The sequence below is a fragment of the Urocampus carinirostris genome, chromosome 11 (assembly GCF_059441175.1).
Source record: "Urocampus carinirostris isolate Australia breed hairy pipefish chromosome 11, RoL_Ucar_1.0, whole genome shotgun sequence".
NCBI lineage: Eukaryota > Metazoa > Chordata > Actinopteri > Syngnathiformes > Syngnathidae > Urocampus > Urocampus carinirostris.
Window position 1 is genome coordinate 40,563,726 of NC_142359.1, and position 23,680 is coordinate 40,587,405.

A 23,680-nucleotide genomic window follows, 5' to 3' on the forward strand; every position below is an offset into this window, starting at 1 on the left:
TGACATTAAGATAATTGTAATTCTAATTACCATATTTTCACGACTATAAGGTGCACCTAAAAGCCTTCATTTTTTTCAAAAGCTGACCATGCGCCTTATATATGGATCAATATTGAGTCGCAAGGTCTCGCAACTAAGTCAAGCAGCCGCCGACTAGATTATCCCCGTAGGCAAAATTGTCCGCGGTGTATGCTTGGATATGTATACCGGCGTTTCATTTTCTAACCAATGTGTCTATCATCATTTTAATCGGTCACTATTGGCTAAAGTTATTCGGAGGTAAAGGAGGCGGGTCGATTTTAGCATTTACAGACTCGCATAGGCTAAAGCGGTGCAAAACAAAGCTTGCAATTACCCAAAAAAGATGTGACTCACTTTTAGGTTGCTCTACGGCCAGGAGATAATTTTTTTTTTACTAGTTTGTATTTGTAAACAGGAATTATGGGGCTAAACAGACAGCTAGCAACAAGTAACGTCCATTGATGCAGGTGTTTTCTCGGCGGATTTTTCATTTCATTTTTCGGCATTATTGTGTGTAAATATTTAACACGGTTGGATTTATTACACTCACGGGCTTAAGAGGACCATGGTTGCATATTCTATGAGACTGTTGTGGCAAGCGCTCTCTTCTATGCGGCAGCGTGTTGGGGAGGCAGCGTCAAGAAGAAGGATGCCTCTCGTCTCAATAAACTGGCTAGGAAAGCGAGCTCTGTTGTGGGCAAAGAGCTGGACAGCCTAACAACAGTAGCTGAGAGACGGGCACTGGAAAAGCTGCGGTCAATCATGGACAATCCATCGCATCCACTACACAGCATTATCTCCAGACAGAAGAGCAGTTTCAGCGACAGACTGCTGTCACTGTCTTGTACTACGGACAGACTGAAGAGATCTTTTCTTCCTCATGCCGTGAGGCTCTTTAACTCTACCCGGCAGAGTGAAAGCCCACATTAAACCACACCACCTACATTGCATATTACCGAATTTGATTTCAATTTGTATTCTGTGTAGCACTATTTAGATATTCTATATAACACGCTACAGTGGGCATTTGCACGTCACACTGGGTATTTGTATATTGTATTCTTTTTGCTTTATTATTGTATTGTTCTCAGCTCAGGGATGCTGCTGGAAATGTGAATTTCCCTCCGGGGATGAATAAAGTATCTATCTATCTATCTATCTATTATTGAACATAACGGCTGCAAGACGAGTTTGGTGAGCTACCCCGGCTTTATATTCTCCCAGTATTTTATTTCAGACTGATCTTGATGTTTCTGTAATGAGTCTATTTTTAAATTAAATTCAATTCTAAGTGTTTATTGTCCTATGCACAGTAAAGAACCACGTTTCCCTGCACAATGAAATTCTGACTTTGCTGTCCACACAGTTGGGAGCGAAAAAGAAAATAGAAACTAAGAAAGGTTTGGCATTTCTTGAATCCCAAGAGTTTAACCTTCCTAATGATATCTAGAGAGACGTATTTGAGTAATCGGTGACATCAGACACTGTGTCCATACGTGTCTGGGACACGTTTTTGCTACTTTGCGAGCTGTTGGAATGTTAAGGGGTTAAAATGTTTGACTGAACCATCTGACTGTTTTGTTGGCGTTCCCACTGTTGCGCCTTATGTGTGGAAAATATATGACAAAAAAACTTTTTGGGGGGTGCGCCTTAAAACCTGTTGCGCCTTATAGTCATGAAAATACAGTAAAACCTAATCAGTCAAAAGGTTTTGTGTCTTGTTTTCAGCTATATATATCAATGAGCTCTGTGTGGTCCAAATAACTTTGAATCCATTGCAAAGCCACGCCCCTGATGCCATATCTTTCCAGTTTTTTTAATAGTATATTATGATTAATGGTATCAAATGCTTTTTTAAGTCAATGAATACCCCGACTGCGTATCTCTTTTTTTCTATGCTATGGGTGATTTCTTCTACTGCATCAATAATAGCCATTTTTGCTGATCTGTTTGCTCGAAAACCATATTGACTTTCATTAATCAATTTATGTTTATCTACAAATTGATCTAGTCTATCATTGTAAAGTTTCTTTAATATTTTAGAGAACTGAGGAAGCAGAGATACCGGCCTATAATTTGTAAAAATGTGCTTGTTTCCATTTTTGTATATTGGTATAACTTTTGCTATTTTCATTTGATTTGGAAATTTGCCAGTTAGAAATGATAGATTGCATATGTGGTAGGTCAATGGTTTAAAAATGCTATTTATAATTTGCTTAACTAGTACCATATCAATGTCTAAACAATCCATAGACATTTTGTTTTTACAGTTGTTAACCACGTCTAAGATTTCTGATTCCGTAACCCCAGATAAAAACATGGTCTTGGAGTTCATTTTTATCAGTTGCTCAAATTCCTTACTACTGCACTGGGATAATTGCAGCAAGCTCTGGTCCAACATTTACAAAATAACTATTGAAATTCTCCACAACTTGATTTAAATTATAATTTTCACTGTTCTTATTAATAAAATAGTTTTGAAATGCATTACTTACATTCTTTCCCTTTAATAGTACTTTTGTTATTATGTAATAAATTGGTATAGTATAATTTCTTGCTCGCGCTTAATATTCCTGTCAATTTGTTTTTACACGTATCATATCGGGATTCGGCTTACTCAGTTCTTGGATTGATAAATTTTCTATATAAGGTGTTTTTGTTTCTTACAAGCATTATACAAACCCTTAGTTATTCATGGATGCTTTACAGATTTAATATAAGTTGGTCTCATTGGACAGTTTTTGTTATACTTGTTGGTGAGTATTTCCAAAAATATGTCAAACGCACAATCCACTTCATCTGTACCATATATAGAATTCCAGTTTTGATTAACTAAGTCCTCATAGAGGGATATAATAGTCTCTTCAGTTCTAACTCATTTGTAAGCATATTCCATAGTTGATTCTTGTCTAGTAACTTTTTCATCATACCCTGTAAATACTGGTAGGTGATCAGAAATATCACAAACCAGTAATCCGCTGACATTTGTAAATTCAATATTATTTTTAAATATATTGTCAATGAGTGTTGCACTGCGTGAAGTAATCCTACTAGGCCTTAATATAGTGTGGTACAAACTCATACTGTACATTACAGTGGGACCTTGCTACTTCGCGGTTCGACGTTCGCGGCTTCAGAGCTTCACGGTCTGTAATGGTTAAAAAAAAAAAAAATTTTTTTTTTTTTTTTTTTTTTTAAGGGGCGTCGCTACTTTGCAGATTTTCACTTTTTGCGGGATCCCCCTCGGCCGACGACCCGAGCACGGCGCGCTTTTCTCGTTTCCCAGCGCGCAGTTTTGGTGCAGCTTCCGCTTCACCGCCCCCTTAACACCACAGGTCCCCCCTACCCCTTTCCCCCACGGCCGCCCGTCCGTCGGCCGGAGCCATCGAGGGCCGTGTAGCGCCATGAAGAGCCATCACGGCCCGAGCAGGAGACGCCGGGCGCCGGTGTTGTGCCCAAATCCGACTCCCGTACAAAATCCTCCCCCTCTCGCGTGAACGCGCATTCTGCCGCGCTTCTGACAGGCCCGCCTCCGCGCCCGACCCGCTCGGCTTGTCGCGCTGTCGTGCGTATCGCGCCCGAAAGTACCCGCGCCGCGGGTTAGGGGCTCGCTCGCGACCCTAATAAGGATAAGCGGTGCAGATAATGAGATGAGATGAGATTTTTCATTTTTCTTTTTTTTTTTTTTTTTTGAAGGGGCGTCACTACTTTGCAAATTTCCACTTTTTGCGGGTGGTTTTGCTCCCCATTAACCGGGTCTAAAAAAATAATAATTAAAAAAAAAAAAAAAAAATTTTTTTTTCTTTTTGAAGGGGCATCGCTACTTCGCAGATTTTCACTTTTTGCGGGTGGTTTTGGTCCCCATTAACCGTGATAACCGAGGTCTTACTGTATATTAATATAGTCATCAATATTTTTATGTTTGTTTGGATTCATTAGATCTATGTTGAAATCTCCACAGATGAATTGTGTTATGTTGCCGATTGTTGAATATGTTTTTTTTCAGCCCAGTTTGTAAAGGTTTCAAGATTTGAGCCCGGTGACAACTGACTCTAAATGCCGGGACTTATTCGCAAAAACTGCTGTGAACATTGACAAATGTCACATCACACAGAGTGACTCAGTTAAAAATTTAGGTGTCATATTTGACCCTGATCTATCCTTTGAGATGCATGTAAAGCAAATTACTAGAACTGCCTTCTTCCATCTTCGCAACATTGCTAAAATCCGTTCAATACTGTCTCAGTCTGATGCGGAAACAATAATTCATGCATTTGTTACCTCCCGTCTCGATTACTGCAATGCACTACTCTCCGGTCTCCCGAAGTCCAGAATCAAGTCTCTTCAGCTAGTACAAAATGCCGCAGCGAGGCTTTTAACTAGGACAAAAAAGTACGATCACATAACACCGATTATGGCTAACCTGCATTGGCTCCCAGTTAGCCAAAGATGTGACTTCAAAGTTCTCTTAGTATTGTACAAAATCATACATGGACTTGCTCCCTCTTATCTTTCAGATCTGATCTGCCACTATGTCCCGGTCCGAAGCCTACGATCCGAGAGTGCTGGTCTTCTGATGATCCCGAGAGCAAAGAAGTCTTCTGCTGGTTCGAGAGCGTTCTCCATCCGGGCACCGGTGCTGTGGAATGCTCTTCCCCCTGAGATTCGATCTGCAACCTCAGTGGAAATGTTTAAATCTAAACTTAAAACTCACTTCTACTCCATTGCATACGAATAACCTACTCCTCTTGTCGGTTGAAAATAGTTTGTGTAATATAGTGTAACAATCTGTGAAGCCCTTTGAGACTCTTCGTGATTTAGGGCTATACAAATAAAAATGACTTGACTTGACTTGACTTGACTATAATTTTTCTCCGTTTTTCATTGAAAATGTCTATTGTAAGACATTCAAGTAAATCATCGATGACAAATTATGTTTTGTTTTGTATCATCTTAGATTTAAATATTTTGTGCACATATATAGCTACTCCTCCTCCTATTTTGTTTGTTCTATTTACATAGTTCAAATTATAGTCATTTAATTCAAAATCAACTCCCTTTTCCTCATTGAACCACGTTTCTGAAACTGCAATCACACTAAAAGGGTTCTCAAAGTGCTGTAAGCATTCTGTGATGTTTTCAGTACATGCTTCTACTGTTGAATAATCAATAATAATAATAATTTCCTTTGTATTGTCATTCTTTGTAACAATGTACACAGAACGAAATGTCGATACACCTGACCCGTTGTAGCGAGTCGGTGCAGCCGCAGCCAGAGGGCGCCGCCATTATACCAATTAGGTATGTCTCGGTCGAGGCGCGAACCAGCGACCTCCCAGTCTCAAAGCGGGCACACTACCATCTAGGCTACTGAAGTGAATTATTGAAAAATTCCCTTCAGATTTAACAAAAGTATTATATTAATTTCCAGTATAATATTTGCAATTGTCCATACTAGTTGATAGAAACTTGTGGTCAGGATCGATTTCATCTAATTTTGAATTATTGGAGTCAGTGTGATCAATAATGCTCAGTTCCGGTAGATCATGGTCTGGGCATGTTTTTCCTTCTCTGGTGTTGGGCCCATTTATCGCATACCAGGGATCATGGATCAGTTTGTGTATGTCAGGATACTTGAAGAGGTTATGTTGCCTTATGCTGTAGAGGACATGCCCTTGAAATGGGTGTTTCAACAAGACAATGACCCCAAACACACCTGTAGACAAGCAAAGTCGTGGTTCCAAACCAATACAATTAATCCCGATCACATATCTCAATCCAATCGAGAACTAGTGGGGTGAAATCAAAAATGCTGTTTGTGAAGCAAAAACCAAGAAATGTAAATGAGTTGTGGAATGTTGTTAAGACATCATGAAGTGAAATAACAACTGAAAGGTGCCACAAGTCATTTGACTCTATGCCACACAGATGTGAAGCAGTTATAAAATACTTTAGTCATGCAACTAAATATTAGGATTGCTAAATCTTTTTTTTCGAAATACAAAATAGTTTTGAGTTTGTACAGTCAACAGCAGGCGCCACTGTTAACCTGTCTGGCATTTAACAATAAAATAATATTCTAAAAACCTTTATATTGTGGTTAGTTACATTGCACTACTTTTATTTTGAACAGCACTGTACCCCTCAAGATAGGTCTCCCTCCTTGAGTTACTTTAGAGTGTTAAAGCTCATTTTTTCCCAAATAAAGGTTTCAAAACAAGGTGCAAACAAAGTTATTTTGTAAAAATATCACAAAATACTAACAAAGATATCAACATTTTTACCTTTTAGTGCAGACGGTGCTGGACAAGGAGTGCATGTGCCTTATGTATATCTCCTACCGCTCATCCAATCAAATTTTTCTAGGTGTTTTGCTGGAGCTTTAGGATGTATACAATTTGTGGCTTTTCATGATAAAGTGTTCCAACAATGAAGATAAGATTGTTTAATGAACTTCCAAATAAACAATTATTAAGCGATTTACAGCCACAACGGCGTCCTTTGGTGTGACACCTTGAGTTTAAACTGTAGTTAAAAATTGTGTCCTATATATGCTGGACCTAACCCCATGCAAATCAGAATTGTCTCGGCTAAGTATGTGTGTCGGTAGGTGCTGCATTTATCAATATACTAAACATTTATACAAATCCTATTTTATTTCCGAGCCTTGAAGCGAGCCATAGATTCCTGACCCCTGCGGTAAGCTGTCACCTGAGGTGACTAATCGGTACTGATAATTACAGAATCAGACAATGATCTTCTTATGAAATCAATCTGCCTTTTTCAATCGCACTCTGAGGGGAAAAAGTTGAGCCCAAGTCCACCAGCATCAGAAATGTATCTTTGTGCACCTGCCTCTGAGACCAAAGAACATCTTGGGTGTGTTTTTTTGCTCGATCTCTAAAAGTATTTTTAAGGGGGTGTCTTCCACATCCAACAAATTCGTTGTAAAGCAACTTTTTAAGTGCCATTAAACACGAGCTGAGTGCGCTGAAATTGATTCAGTTTCATTCCAGCTCGGTCGAAATGAGTATCCGCAGTCTCGGTAGCAGTCCTTTACCGAGCCGGTCTTAATTAGGCACAATAAAAGTAGTGTTTTATTGAATTCTGATATATCACACTACAAAGCAGAACGACTCCCAAAGGCTACTTCGTTTTATGTGGTCCCAACAGATACGAATGCCATATGCAGTAAAGCAAGCTCAATGAACAGCAAAATGACCAATTAATTGACATGTTTAATTTTTCTGAACAAACTGCTGCTTTCGTGGCTTTCTGGTCTACTTTGTGGCCAGACGGCACAAGTCAAGTCCCATTTATTTGATGAAAAATAAAACAGTCTTTCATTGCAGCGTACACAAAAAACAAGAGCTGTATAACTCTTGTACGTGCAGCTCCAGGGTCCTTCAAGGCGCTGTAAATAAAGATGAGGTATTCTGTGTCCATAACAAAGCAAAACTAGCAGATGATCACAAGGCAAGTTGCTGACAGCTGGCTAATCAGCAGCTCACGGAATTTAGCAGCATTCGAGTTAGCGAGTATCGGTTTCAGTTCACAATTTCAAATGGTCAAGGCTAAAAGACTTAATCCGAGGTGTTAATTTTCTAGAAAACTACCATACACAGGCCATAAGAAAATTGCTTAGCCATATATATATATATATATATATATATATATATATACATACACCGTATTTTCCGCACTATAAGGCGCACCGGGTTATAGGGCGCACCCCCAAAAAATAGTTTTTGGTCCTATATTTTCCATACATAAGGCGCACCGGGGGGGGGGGGGGTTTAAGGGTTATTGTTCTATCTTCGTTATTCATTATCCATTATCCGTTATCGGTCAGTTCATAATACGCTACAAAGCCTAGGAGCCGGGACACTTACTCTCAGCCAAAAGGCCAAGCTAAGGTCCTAGCCCTCAAGCCTTGCTGCGATCATTGCGAATGCACCGTTCCCGGAGGTAAGGCGCACCGGATTATAAGGCGCTACAGAGGGAACGTCGACAAAACAGTCAGATAGTTCAGTCAAACTTATTACCCCCTTAACATTCCGAAAGCTTGCAAAGAAGCAAATACGTGTCGTAGACACGTGCGGATGCGGTGTCCGTATTAGATAGATAGATAGATAGATAGATACTTTGTTCATCCCCGAAGGGAAATTCACATTTCCAGCAGCATCCCTGAGCTGAGAACAATCGAGAACAAAACAATCGAAAATAACACGGGAGCTGCTGGAGTGGCTGCCATTCGTGACGGCGCCGGAAGAAAAGATTCAATTTGAATCATGTACAAACAAACAAACAATTGAATCATGTACAAACAAACAAACAAACAAACAAACTATTCATGTTTCAATAAGTGGAGTGTTAATAAAATGGGGGGAAAATAATTTCTGATACTGATATAACCAGGTAAAACTAATTTTAAGTTACCTGTCCAAATTATGTCACCAAACAAACATTTCTTAGTTTCCATTTTATTATTTGCTGGCAACTGTGTGGAAAGCAAAGTAAGAATTTTATTGTGCAGGGAAACAGGGTTCTTTACTGTGCATATGACAATAAACACTTTGAATTGAATTTAGTTTAAAAATAGACTCATCACAGAAACATCAAGATCGTTCTAAAACAAGATACCGGGAAAATATAAATCCGCATAGCTCACCTAAGTTCTCTTGCAGCCTTCAAGTTCATTAATGATACGTAACCATGGTCTTCTTACAACCATGAGTGTAGTAAATCCAGGAGAGTAAAATATTTACAAATACAGAATAGTAAAAAATGTTTTCTCAATGCTGTAGTGCAACCCAACATGTGATTCACATTCATCTTTTTCGGCCAATTGCAGGCTTTGTTTCGCTCCTTTAGCCTTTGTGAGCCTGTAAATGATAAAAAGGATCCGCCCCCTTTACCTGCGAATAACTTTAGCCAATAGTGACTGATTCAAATGATGATTGACACATTGGTTAGGAAATGAAACGCCGGTATATAAATCCCAGCGTACACCGCGGATGACTTCGCCTTCAGGGGAAAATCTAGTCGGCGGCTGCTTGCTTTAGTTGCAAAACTTTGCGACTTAATATTGATCCATATATTAGGCGCACTGTATTATAAGGCGCATGGTCAGCTTTTGAAAAAAATAAAGGATTTTAGGTGTGCCTTATAATGCGGAAAATACGGTATATATATATATATATATATATATATATATATATATATATATATATATATATATATACACACACACCGCGGCTTGCGAAACTATTTAGCCCCCTCGAACTTTGTGACCTTTTGCCACATTTCAGACTTCAAACAAAGGTATAAAACTGTAATTTCTTGTGAAGCATCAACAATAACTGGGACAGAATCATAAAGTGGAACACACTTTATTGGACATTTTAAACTTTTTTAGCAAATAAAAAACGAAAAGTGGGTGTGAAATTTTTCAGCCCCATTGAGTTCTTACTTTGTAGCGCCACCTTTTGCTGCGATTACAGCTGCAAGTCGCTTAGGGTATGTCAGTTTCGCACATCGAGAAACTGATATTTTTGCCCATTCCTCCTTGCAAAACAGCTCAATCTCAGTGAGGTTGGATGGAAAGCGTTTGTGAGGTGCTAGGTATTCTCCAGTTTCAATGAATTGTCCCTTGATAATCTAACACAGATGGTCAGTAGGGCCAAGCAAACTACGTGCCTGCTTGATCCGTTTCCAGCTTCACTGGTGAAGGATCTGTTTGAGATCTTAGGACCATCAGTTTTAAATATTATTAATATATCGCTATCCTCGGGTATTGTTCCTATAGCCTTCAAGTCTGCCGTCATTAAACCCACGCTTAAGCGACCTAACCTTGACCCAGAAAGTCTAGGTAATTATAGGCCAGTGTCAAATCTGCCATTTCTTGCGAAATTACTTGAAAAGGTCGTTGCACAGCAGCTAAATGACTTCATGTCAGAAAATAACCTTTTTGAAACTGTCCAGTCAGCATTTAGAGCAAATCATTCTGCAGAGACAGCCCTTGCAAAAGTAACCAATGATCTCCTTTTAACAATAGATTCTGGTGCCTCATCAATGTTACTGCTGCTGGATCTCAGCGCTGCTTTTGATACGGTCGACCACAACATATTATTGATTCGTCTAGAACGCATTGGTATCTCAGGAACTGTACTCTCGTGGTTTAGGTCCTACCTGTCAGACAGGATGCAATGTGTTAACTATGGCAATATGACCTTTAAACAATCTAATGTCCCTTGTGGTGTTCCTCAAGGCTCTGTACTTGGCCCCCTTCTTTTTAGTATTTATATGATCCCGCTTGGTGACATTATCCGCAAGTATAATATTAGTTTCCATTGCTATGCAGATGACACTCAACTGTATGTGCCACTGGAAAAAACTGGACATTTAAGTTTTAGAAATCTGGAGGATTGCCTTACTGAGATTCAAAGATGGATGTCAAATAATTTTTTACGCCTTAACCCAGAAAAAACTGAAATGTTGATTATTGGTCCAGCTCACTGTCGTCATTTGTTTTCAAACATTACCCTGAACCTAGACAAATGTAATATCACCCATAGTGACTCGGTCAAAAATCTAGGTGTTATATTTGATCCTAATCTGTCGTTTCAGTTACATGTGAAAAATATTACTAGAATAGCTTTCTACCACCTCCGTAATATTGCGAAGATTCATACAATGCTGTCCCAATCAGATGCAGAGATTTTAATTCATGCGTTTATTACTTCTCGGCTTGATTACTGTAATGTATTGCTTTCTGGTCTCCCGATGTCTAGCATTAAAAGTTTGCAGCTGGTTCAGAATGCGGCAGCTAGACTTTTGACTAAGACTAAAAAGTTTGAGCATATTACACCTGTATTGGCCAACTTGCACTGGCTCCCAGTCCACTTAAGATGTGACTTTAAGGTTCTCTTATTAACATATAAATGTTTGCATGGGCTTGCACCCTCTTATCTCTCCGATTTGATTTCCCCCTATGTTCCTTCACGGAGTCTGCGCTCGGAAAATGCTGGTCTACTTGTGACTCCGAGAGCCAAGAAGTCTGCGGGCTCGAGAGCGTTCTCCATCCGGGCCCCGGTGTTGTGGAACGCCCTGCCTCTGGAGATAAGATCTGCAACCTCAACGGAAGTTTTTAAATTGAGGCTTAAGACACACTTCTATTCCAAAGCATATGATTGATGCCCACCTCGTATTCTGTTTTGTCCTGTCTTTTTCTGAGGCCTGCCTGGCTGATACGAAGGAGAAGGATGATTTGGGATGGGTCAGCGGACCGGGGTCTGACCTGCAGCATGTCAACCCCTGCATTTACCAGCTGGCGTCGTCGTTGATGTCATGCTCTTTCCGGACATTTTCAACATCTTACCTAGTGTTTACTATTCTGTGTACAGTAATGCTAATTGTAATTCACCCTGTTCAATCCTGGAAGGGGAATTACCACATGTGAGGTCCTTTCTCAAGGTTTCTCTTTTCTCCTCACACTGAGGTTTTTGAGTTTTTCCTTGCCCGCATGCTGGTTTGCTAGTTTAAGATCAGGTAATTGTGTAATTTTGTAACTGTATTCCTGTGCAGTCCTTTGAGACATTTTTGTGATTAAGGGCTATATAAATAAATTTGACTTGACTTGACTTGAACAGGAGTTTTCAGTTTTTTCCACATATTCTCAATTGGATTGAAGTCTGGACTTTGACTTGGACATTCTAACACCTTGATATGTTTATATATATATATATATATATATATATATATATATAAAAGATACTTCTTGGAACGGATTAGCGAATTTACATTGAAAAGGCGCCTCTACTTACGAATTTTTCAGGTTACAAATAATCTACTGCCGGAATGAATTAAATTCGAAGGTAGAGGTATAACTGTATAGACACACACATATAGACTAATTTTAAAAATAATTTCAGAAGAACTGATCATGTATTTAAACATGGCGGCGCGTGTTTACATTGCGGCGGCTAGTTGCTATCCGGCTAACCTGCTATTTACTATCCTTCTCCTATCTTTTTTGCTTTCCATTTTGAACACATGCGTGGCCAATAAGACTTATAGTCGGGAGGAACTTATTCAATTGGGTGGGCGTCTAAATTTCGACTCTTCGGGCACCTTTTATACCACCCATGATATCCCGAACTAGCTTCAAAGGGACTCGGGTTCTCCATGGCTAGCCACTCCACCTAAGAAAAGACGAAGACGGCGCAAAGACAGAAAGCAGAAGCGGGGCTGTCGTGCAGGGAAGCGTGTGAAGTCGAAGGAGCAAGAAAGACACGAAGATGTGTCTAAACCAACCATTTTTTCTTCATCGATCTTGCGGGTCAACCGACGCCTTAAGCCCAACGCACCCAAACGGCGACATCTTGTGACGATTTCTACAAAAACAGCTAAGTTAAATGATTCAGCAAAGCTAAAATTTGGTCTTTTAAATGTTAGATCGCTTGCTCCTAAAGCTTTACTTGTTGATATTATTCGCGATTATAAACTTAACTGTATCGGTCTCTGTGAAACTTTGTTACGCCCGGATGAGTTTTTACCGCTAAATGAGGCTTCTCCTCAAGACTATGTGAGCAGCCATGTAGCACGCCCTTTGAAGAAGAGTGGCGGTGTCGCGCTCAATTCTGAAAAAACGCTCAAATTTATTCCTCATACCTCTAAAAATTACAAGGCGTTCGTTGCCTCTGCAAAATCAGCCTACCTTTCGAAGGTGATTGCGTCACAAAAGAACAATCCCTAAGTCCCCTTCGACACTGTAGCATCGCTTACAAGGCAACAGACTCTCCCAGATAGTTCCACCCATTCAGCCCATGACTTAATGGTCTTCTTTGCTAAGAAGATTCAATGCATACAGGAAGAAATTGCTAAAGACAGTATTAATACAACACATACTAAAGCGCTGAAATGTATAGATGCACGACATGGTGGCTGTCCAGGGAATTTGTCCCGTTTTAGTGAACTGTCACTCGATAATCTTAAACAGATGGTGAATATGGCCAAACCGACGACTTGCCAGTTCGACCCGCTTCCAGGTTCACTTATTAAAAGTCTTTTTGGCGTCCTTGCACCTTCAGTTCTAAATAATATAAACATATCACTCTCCTCAGGTGTAGTTCCAGCGGCTTTTAAGTCCGCCGTTATCAAACCCACACTGAAACGACCCAACCTTGATCCAGAAAGCTTATGTAATTATAGACCTGTGTCAAACCTACCGTTTCTTCCTAAAGTACTTGAAAAAGTAGTGGCACAGCAGCTGAATGATTTCATATCCGAGAACAATCTTTTTGAATCAATGCAATCAGGATTCAGGGCTAACCACTCTACTGAGACAGCTCTGATTAAGGTAACCAATGATCTCCTACGGGCAATGGACGGGCTTCATCACTTTTGCTGCTGCTGGATCTTAGTGCTGCTTTTGACACCTCATCTCATCTCATCTCATCAGCCGTACCGCTTATCCTTATTAGGGTCGCGGGGGGGCTGGAGCCCATCCCAGCCATCTCCGGGCAGTGGGCAGGGGACACCCTGAACTGGTTGCCAGCCAATCGCAGGGCACACGAGGACAGACAACTCACTCGCTCAGTCACACCTAGAGACAATTTGGACCGGCCAATTCACCTGAAATGCATGTCTTTGGGATGTGGGAGGAAACCGGAGTGCCCGGAGGAAACCCACGCAAGCACGGGGAGAACATACAAACTCCACACAGTAAGGCCGGTAGCTGGATTTGAACCCACGCAGGAGGTTCCCACGACCTCAGAACTGTGCCGCACACGCGCTAACCACTGCGCTGCCGTGCTTGCTTTTGACACAGTGGACCATAATATCTTACTAGAACGGTTGGAAAAATGGATTGGTCTCTCAGGAAACGTCCTCTTATGGTTCAGATCCTACCTCTCAGATAGGACGCACTGTGTTAAATATGGCGAAATGACATCTGAGCCCTTTAGTGTTACCTGTGGTGTTCCGCAGGGTTCAGTGCTTGGCCCCCTTCTTTTCAGCATTTACATGCTTCCATTAGGTGATATTATTCGCAAGTATAATATCAGTTTCCATTGCTACGTAGATGACACTCAACTATATCTCCCGATGGAGGAATCTGCCACACTAAACTGTGCAAAATTGGAGGCCTGCCTCATTGAGATAAAAGAGTGGATGTCACTCAATTTCTTGCGTCTTAACTCTGAAAAGACCGAAATGTTAGTTATTGGTCCATCTAAATGCCGCGACTTATTCTCTAAAACTGCTGTGAACATTGACAAATGTCACATCACACAGAGTGACTCACTTAAAAATTTAGGTGTCACATTTGACCCCGATCTGTCCTTTCAAACACATGTGAAGAAAATTACTAGAACCGCTTTCTTCCATTTTCGTAACATTGCTAAAATTCGTCCTATACTGTCTCAGTCGGATGCGGAGATTATAATTCACGCGTTTGTTACCTCCCGTCTCGATTACTGTAATGCACTACTCTCCTGTCTCCCGATGACCAGACTCAAGAGTCTTCAGCTGGTACAAAATGCCGCAGCGAGGCTTTTAACTAGGACAAAAAAGTCCGATCACATCACCCCAATTTTGGCTAACCGTCATTGGCTCCCTGTTAGCCTAAGATGTGATTTCAAGGTTCTCTTATTATTATACAAAATCATACATGGACTTTCCCCCTCATATCTTTCAGATTTGATTTCCCCCTATGTTACGGCCCGAAGCCTTCGTTCTGAGAGCGCCGGTCTTCTGGTGATCCCAAGAGCCAAGAAGTGTTCCGCTGGTTCGAGAGCGTTCTCCATCCGGGCACCGGTGTTGTGGAATGCTCTTCCCCCTAAAATCCGATCTGCAACCTCAGTGGAAATGTTTAAATCTAAGGTTAAAACTCACTAGCTCAGGAGGTAGAGCGCTCGGGCGCTCGAGCGCTTTGGGAAGTCATCGACTTGAAAAGCGCTATATAAATGCAGATCATTTCATTTCATTTCACTTCTACTCTATAGCATATGAATAACCTAAACTTCTCATGTGTAAAAACCTGTGAAGCCCTTTGAGACTCTTTGTAATTAAGGGCTATACAAATAAAAATGACTTGATTTAACTTGACTTAATTACTCATGCCAGTTAGAAATCTAATTTCTTAGAAAATCACACCAGAGGGGCTATTTTCAGAACTTCTCCACAAGCTACTCAGTTAGTTTTAAATCATTTGGCATTGCATCAATGGTATAGCCCCTACATGCAACTAGATAACACTAAATTGCCTTTATTAACAGCCCAACCCCAGACTTCGGCTCAAGTACATTATTCCCGCATCCCTTTCCATTATGCTCTAGAGAAGACTGTCCCATTCCTCTGCAAAGCCTAACTCGAGGCGGAAAAGTAAGGGGCACAAGCTTAAATTCACCAAGATAGGTCAGGACTGCCACAACTTTCGGTAGTCCTGACAGGTTGAAATAATGTCCAGATGGAAGAAATTAATAGATCCGTCAGAAAGCGCTAAGCTACGCCCACCAGTTACGGTGACCATGTATCCCACGCGCAGCAAACAGAGCGGCCGAAATAACATTAAGTGACTCTTTATTTGCTATTCCTGGTATCGCAGCTATATTATTTCTTACTTATTGTGCAAGTTTTTCTCAAAAGAAAGTAGTAAAGCGTCTCAATCACAGTATTATATACAGAGTTATATTCACTGCATCAAGGCCTCCAAAGACGCTAATAACCTTTTAAGCGTGGATGCTAAATGTTGGCGATCTATGAGGAAGTCAGAAGCCCCGTACCAACTACACATAGAAATAGATTCAGATTTGTGAGAGATAATTGTGTACAGAGGATTTACAAATGAGTGACCTGGTACATCAAATTACCGAAACAAGTGGTGTCACCCGTTCAGAGTCCTGCCAAGGAACATATGGAAACTACATCATAAGCCTCACAAACCCGATACACCGGATCACGACTTGCACATCCTATTTATTCCAACATTTACAAGTTTTACTTTAATTAAAAAATGCCAGCTTCGCTTGTATTTGTTTTGTGCTAACAAGGTATGCTAACGAGGGCAGAGTGGTATACTCAAAGAAACTGCAGTTAAAGCTAACTCACACTCAACTCTCACTGACAACTAACCGACTCAACAGCAGCGTGATAAAAATAACACTGTAGTACAAATAACTTTGTTTCGGTTCCCATCGATCCTATGCATGTTGAGTTGGTTGAAATGGTGAAACCGCCAGCATGCATTGGGTGTGATACAAAAAGGGGCAAGGCTGTAGTCCGCCTCGACTTCTGATTGGCTGAAATGAGCGCATTCGGATCAATTCATTGTGGAAGGGAATGAACCAATATTTGCATTACATCAAAACCAAAATTGGACAAAGAGATGTAAACCAGAAGTACTTTGTCTTTTCTTTCAGAAATTAAGAGGATTAGGAAACTAGACTGGACTGCATTGATCAACAGCCCAAGCCCCGACATTGAATCAATACTTCTCTTCTATTATGCTCCCCAGAAGACTGTTAGATTCCTCAGCAAAGCCTAGGCAGAGGGGAAATAGTAAGGGGTAGAAACTTTCCAGGGTCGCGCAACTTTCCACAGCCCGGCCTTTTTGTTATTACTGACCAGCTGGAGTTAATTGTGAGATCAAATGAACCAATTTTTGAATTACATCACAAATATCATGGGACAGAATGATGAAAAGGACTTGGCCGGTTTGTATAAAAAAGAAGTGAGATCGGGCCACTAAAAACTAACTACATTCCTATTTGAAGCCATATTTTAAATGCCATTATATTATTGTTGGATTTTTAGTCCAGGAAAGCGATGCAGGCCAGATGCATTTCCTTGCCTGGACAACCCAATAAAACTGAATCGAAACACACATGAGGAAAGGAATCATCGGTTTGACTGTTTTGAAATACAAATGGAAGTCACAAATTACCGTATTTTCCGCACTATATGGCGCACCATGTTATAAGGCGCACCTTCAATGAATGATATATTTTAAAACTTATGCCATACATAAGACGCACCCCATTATAAGGCGCTATAAGTGCATGCTGGTTTAAGATCAGGTAATTGTGCAATTTTGTAATTGTAATCCTGTGCAGTCCTTCGAAACATTTTTGGGATTAAGGGCTAATTACGGTAAATAAATGTGACGACTTGACTACAGTAGAGAATGTAGTTACTTTATGCAACCTCTAGATGTTGCCACGCTCAAGGGAATGTCAACAAACCATTCAAAAAGGTCAAACTTTATTAACAAACAAGCTTTCCACAACTCCATTCACTCCCAAAATAAATAAACAGCCGTTTTATTATTTTCTCTGAGGTAAAGCATTTTCGTGACACATCTTTAACATCTTTGAACAACATCGACATATCATTTTATTTTTTGTCCATTTAGTCAACACGCAAAGAAAAAAACGTCTGATACTGTTATTTTAAATGAAACGTTAGTGCAATCGCAATAAAGTGACACTCGTAATGTGCAAAAACAACGAGTGCAAAGCAATAACATAATAACTGTAAAATGTAAAACGTAAACACACAAAAGAAAAACAAAGATCACTCTATAAGCTCCTCATCGACGAATCCCTCGAATTCTTCTTCTGCTGTGTTCGAATTGACCATATCTCAGTGAATGGGCCATCCAACACGTCCGGTGTTTTTGTGCCAGCGCTGTTGCCTTCATACGTATAGTTATCGTACTGACACTTCTGCTTGCCGCTCTTTGTTGAACAACCCACTGTTCAAGTGTCTCCTCTAACTCTGGCCATCTTGCTTTATTGCCACGGAAACTTTGTTGAGTTTTCCTTACTTGGCGGAGCTTATCTTCATCCTTTCTCCACTTCCGTACCATCGATTCATTTAAGTTTAACTCTCTCGCTGCCGCTCTATTGCCGTGTTGTGCTGCGTGACTGATCGCTTTGAGTTTAAACTCGGCGTTGTACGCGTGTCTCTTAACAGGAGCCATTTTTTATACAAATGCACGTATGAAAGAGAATCTCGCTCGCTCTCTCTCTCTCTCTCTCTCTCTCTCTCTCAAACGTGACATTCTGAATAATTCTGCGTTTGTTTAAGGTAAATTGTGCTTTACATCTTCACCAGTCATAACCCTGGATTCAGACAAATACTGTATTTGTTGAATATGAATTAAGCAGTTTAATGGGGTAGCCATTTTGCCACTTAGTAAACAAATACAACACGAGCCCCGGCAACTACCAATCGTTTAATATTTCCCAGTATGCACAGCGCGAAAAATGGAGTCGGCGGTTGTTTCTCGTAGTTGCGAGACCTTGCGAATTTAATATTGAGCCATATATAAGGCGCACTGTGTTATAAGGCGCATGGTCAGCTTTTGAAAAAAAATAATACTTTTAGGTGCGCCTTATAGTGCGGAAAATACGGTACTCCAGGTTTAATAACAGTGATAACCTGACTCAGTTGTCTTTTATAGAAAGAAAAAACCCACTGACGTTTAAGAAGCCTACCAAAAAGCACGACTAGACTTATTGTGCCAAAGCCCAAGGCTACTGAACATACCATATTTTCACAACCATAGGACACACCTTGTTAAAAGATGCAGTCTCCGTAAGCTGGTTTCTATTTCTCTTTTTAACAATACACAGGGCTCACTGCACGATAGGGCATTGGTTCCCTCGCTGTTGTGCTAAGAAATGCCCGCTCTTTCCCTATGCATGAAATGTCCCTCCTCGCGCATACAAGGTGCTCCGTGCTTTACTCTTCTATTACATTCCTCAAAAATTAGATACAAAGACGTTTTAGTAATGTTTGCGCGAGGGTGGACATTTCATGCAGGGGGGGGATTTTTCGACACACCAACAATTTAAAACACAGACAAGCATACAAGTGTGCGTATTTAAAAATACGGCGGTTGTGGTTTATTTAAATATTTTCTAAAAAGTAAAACACACAGACAAAAACCTCTCAGAGTTAGTTTTTCAGCTTCCACTTAAAAACCTTTAATTAGGTAATCTTTACTTCTCTCGTGGCTGCTTGGTTTACATGTTCGTCTACGTAGCGTACAAAATCAACATAAAATGTCAGATGAAAACACTGAAAGCATCCAATGGAGGGAAAGGGAGATTTTGGATTTACAGTAATTCATATTTCGGGGGACAAACCTGTTCAGCTTCTGGTAGAACAGTAACTTTCAAATTGCTAGATACGCTACGGCGTTAGCAGCCATTAGTACTTCCACAAAAAATGCAATGCATGTGACCTCAAGTGTCCTCTTCCATGCAAGCGGGATATGAGGGGAATCAAACAAGTGATGCTTAAAAGTCACAAAAGAAGTCGCATTTAGTTGGAAATGTGAACAATGTCACAAAAGCATCAGATTTAACCCCTAAAACATAATGGAGCATTAAGCTCTGCAGTGTGAACAGAAGCTTAATCGTGTTTTCAGCTACGTCCGCTGCTTTGCATTACACACAGCGCGCATCATAACGATATCAGAGACTTTAATGTACACCTTAGGGTCGTGCAAATACGGTATATTCTCTTGCAGATGGAAAGGTGTTTTGTTTGTGCGTGGAAAATGAGCGTTATGACTTTGCTTTATTGGTTGAAATTCCTCCGATTATGAATAAAATGATACCCAGGAACAACTTTGTATGAGCGCATAATCCCCAACAAAAGTGCCTTTTAGTGTCGTTGAGGGATTTCTTTGCATTGGAATTTTTCAACTCACTTTAGGGCTTGAAACTTGCATGGTTTGCGGTCAACCTTTCACTGCAATTCAGCATGATTTGTAGACAAGGGCAGAGTCATAAAGTATGGCAGTTTGACAATGAGGGCCATTGCTGGCCAATAAGGCGGCAGTCACACCATCTGCATCCTATTTGGTTTTTCTAGCATTACGGCGATAACACCCAAATTATGCAACAAAAACCTGAATGTCAATTCGGATGAGGGCAGAGCGACACAACCCGATCGCTATCTAAACATTATGTGATTTATTTTTTGCTCTATTCCAGGCTGCCTGTTTCAATAGGTTATTTGACTTCCTGTGGGGTGAAGTTGAAGCTGAAGCCTTGAATGACACAAATGTTCTAAAAACAAATACCAAAATAGAAAGTGGAGATGAATTATGATTTATCAGATTTCAAATGACATCTATTATAACCGTCTCCAGCGGCATGTCAACCAAAAGATTCATGATGAATCGTCTAGCGATTTTGCTTGCTTGGTCTCCATGCCAGTTCTGGAAAACTCATCAAGTGTAAGACGAGGTTTTAAGTGAGGAGGATGAAGTCATCTTTATTATTCTGATCAGCTGATCATCACCGACCCCGGATTTAACCTTACAGTCTATTTAAAAAAACGTGTCCCAACGCTGCTGCTATTGGCGCCCCTGCTATTGGCGCTGCAGCAGGCGGGGTCAGCCAAAAATCCTTCGGAAGATTTATTATTCCAGACAGTGCTTGATTTCATATGTGCAATACAGAGCCAGGAGTAATTACATCAATTAAATCTCTGCTAACTTTAAATGATATTTTTATGCTGAATTTGCCATGACTTTGTCATAAACTTACTCAAAATGTACAATGAAAATATTTTCCTCAAATATTCCATACATTTTTAATAAATTTTCTTCCAATTAACTGAAGTGTGTAACAATTCCCCCTGTACTGTTATCGTGACAAAGAAGTACATTTATGAGAGCAGAAAGGGAGAAATCAGCAATAATTGTTCCGTACCTAACCATTTTGCTCCCAGCCTTGTTCACTTGCATGTCCACCATGCATCCTGAAGTCACATAGGAAACCATGTTGATCTCTGAAAACTCTGCCTAGGAAAGAAAAAAAAAAGTCAAAAGAAATATTTGTTTTCACTAATTTGTTAGTTTAGTTGTGAGATATAACACTTTCATCACACATTTTAATGGCATAACTGTATTTTGCAGAGTATTTGTGTGGTTGGAAAAAAATTAGTAAAAATAACATGTGACCTGAGATAAATTAGGTTGTCCTCAGCCGAGGACCTCCCACATTCGAGGAGGGGGCAGCAGCCTTCGTTTTGACTCCCCGTGACAACCAGACTTCAAACAAGCGTTGACACAAGCATGCAATATATGTAGAACGTTGATGGGAGACCACACACACTACTTAAAATGACAAATGACCATGTCTGGGCGCTAATGCCAACTTTGTTCTGTTTGAATGCTAATGAAGTGTCCTAAGTAGCACACTACGTGTGTAAGAATATAGATGTCTGAGTGGGGAATGAATTTCTTTAAAGCCCCAGTGTGTAATGTTTGACCACTCGATGGCACTGTATTGTCCAATGCAAACTGAAACAGTGCCAAAGAGCACAGCGTAGCAGCAAGAACTGATTCTGGATTTCAGAAGGAATGCCAGGAATCCAGAACCACTCATCATAAAAGGAGACTGTGTAGAGAGAGTCCACTCCTTCAATTTACTGGGTGTGCACGTCTCCGACGACTTCTCATGGTCTGCAAACACCAGAGCGGTGGTAGGGAAGGCCCAGCAGCGACTGCACTTCCTGAGATTGCTCAGGAAAAATAATCTCAAACAGCAGCTGGAGGTGTCCTTTTACAAAGCCACAGTGGAAAGCATTCTAACATACTGCATTACGGTGTGGTATGCTGGGTGCACAGCAGCAGACAGGAAAAAGCTCCAGAGGATCATCAAAACAGCCCAGAAAATCGTCGGTTGCTCTCTGCCCAGTCTGGAGGACATTGCCTGCTCTCGCTACCTCAGCAGAGCAGAAAACATCATCAAGGACTTTTCTAACCCTGGCCACCACCTCTTCGACCCACTGCCTTCCGGCAAGCGCTACAGGTCACACAAAGCAAAAACAAACAGACTCAGCGACAGTTTCTTCCCCACAGCCATTACCACCCTAAACAGACACCGCACAAAAAACTGAAAACTTTTGCAAAAAACTACCTCACACGAATGTAAAATGGTACTCACATACATGCTGACTGCACTATGTTTGTTCACCGCTCAAAACAGACACCGCACAAAAAAACGGAAAACTCTTGCCAACACTACCTCATACGAATATAATGGTACTCATGTCTATGTTCTTGCACATGTCGATTGCACTATGTTTACTGCTCACCTTGCACAATGTCTGACCATTTCTTTTTTCTGCACTATGATGACTATGTTTGCACCAATGCACATGCTGACTATCTTTTTTGCACTATGATGACTTTTTGCACCAAATGCAATATTGCACAACCCTTACGACACCAATGGTATCACGATAACACTGTATGTAACATCCCACATGCCGACATTTCTTGTGTCAATACCATGTAAATTATAACTATAGCCTTATCCCCCTTGTTTTATAACCGTATCTTTTCTGTTCCTTTATCTTCTTGGCTCATACCTCACTGTGAATGTGTAAAACTGGAGTGTCATGCCCAATTTCGTTGTCACAATATGTTAACCCATTTTGTAACAATGACAATAAAGGTATATTCTATTCTATTCTAAGAAACCAGACAGACATGGCGGCGACTTCCAGGTAAAGTGCCTTGAAAACGTATTTGCCCCCTTGCTGGATTTCTTTTTTTTTTTGCATATTTATCACTCACTAATGCTTTAGATGATCAAACCAATTTTGATATCACACAGAGATAAGCCAAGCACATACAAAATGTAGTTTTATTTTTTTTAATTCCATTTATTAAGGAACAAAAAAGATCAAAATCATTCTGCCCAATGTGAAAAAGTAATTGCTCCCTGAACGCAAAAGCGAGTTGGGCCACCTTGGGCAGCGATAACAGATATCAAATGTTAACGATGATTGGTAAAAAGCTTCTCACAACGCTGAGGAGGATTATTTGAAAAATGGTTTCAAATCGGTCGTATAGGAGGGTTTTGAGCTCATATTGAGGCATCTCAATTGGATTCAAATCATAACTTTGACCTGGCCATGGCAGAACCATCATTTTATTTTTCTGGGGCCATTTAGAGCTGGGCTTGCTGGTGTGTTTCGTATTGTTGTCTTGCTGCATGATCCAAGCGCGTTTGAGTTTGAGGGCACACACTGATGACCGGACGCTCTCTTTCAGGATCTTCCACAGCAAGTTGGCATGGTCCTGAGGCAGCAAAGCAGCCCTAAATCATTTACTGTTTATGACTTCACTATAAGACACTTGCCAAAAATGGCATCCATGGGAGAGTCTCCAGGGGCAAACCACTGCTGGTATCAAAGAACACAAAGAGTCGCACATTTTCCAAAAAGTATCTTGATTATCTTCAAGGATTTTGTAGAAAAATTCTGTTGATTGATTAGTCGAAAATTAAAGTTATTTAAAGGTGTGCAGTTTATTACATCTGGTGTAAAAATGCCACGGCATTTGACAAAAAGAACATGACAACAGAAAAGCATTGTGATGGCAGTGTGATGGTCTGGGGCTACTCTTCTAACCCGGGTCCAGGACTACTTGCTTTGGGAGACAGAATAATGAATTCTGATGTTTACCAGATTATCCTGAAGAAGAACGTCCGATCATGAGTCTGTATTCTCAAACTCAAGTTCTCTGGGATCATGCAGTGGGAAAATGATCCGAGACACAGCAGCACAGGATGCAAAATGTAGCTTCTGGAGTCGGCAAGGCAAAGCCCGGATTTAATTTGATTAA

The 23,680-nt window shown here is 40.5% G+C and overlaps 1 protein-coding gene across 2 annotated transcripts in view; it reads right to left on the minus strand.

Annotated features, from left to right (window-relative positions):
• The window catches only part of syn3 (synapsin III), a 208,297-nt gene that overhangs the window by 108,106 nt on the left and 76,511 nt on the right, over positions 1-23,680 (minus strand). For both annotated transcript variants that reach the window (XM_088348464.1, XM_088348463.1), the window contains exon 4: positions 20,754-20,845. In XM_088348464.1, the coding sequence (XP_088204590.1) occupies positions 20,754-20,845 (92 nt within the window). The remainder of the gene's footprint in view (positions 1-20,753; positions 20,846-23,680) is intronic.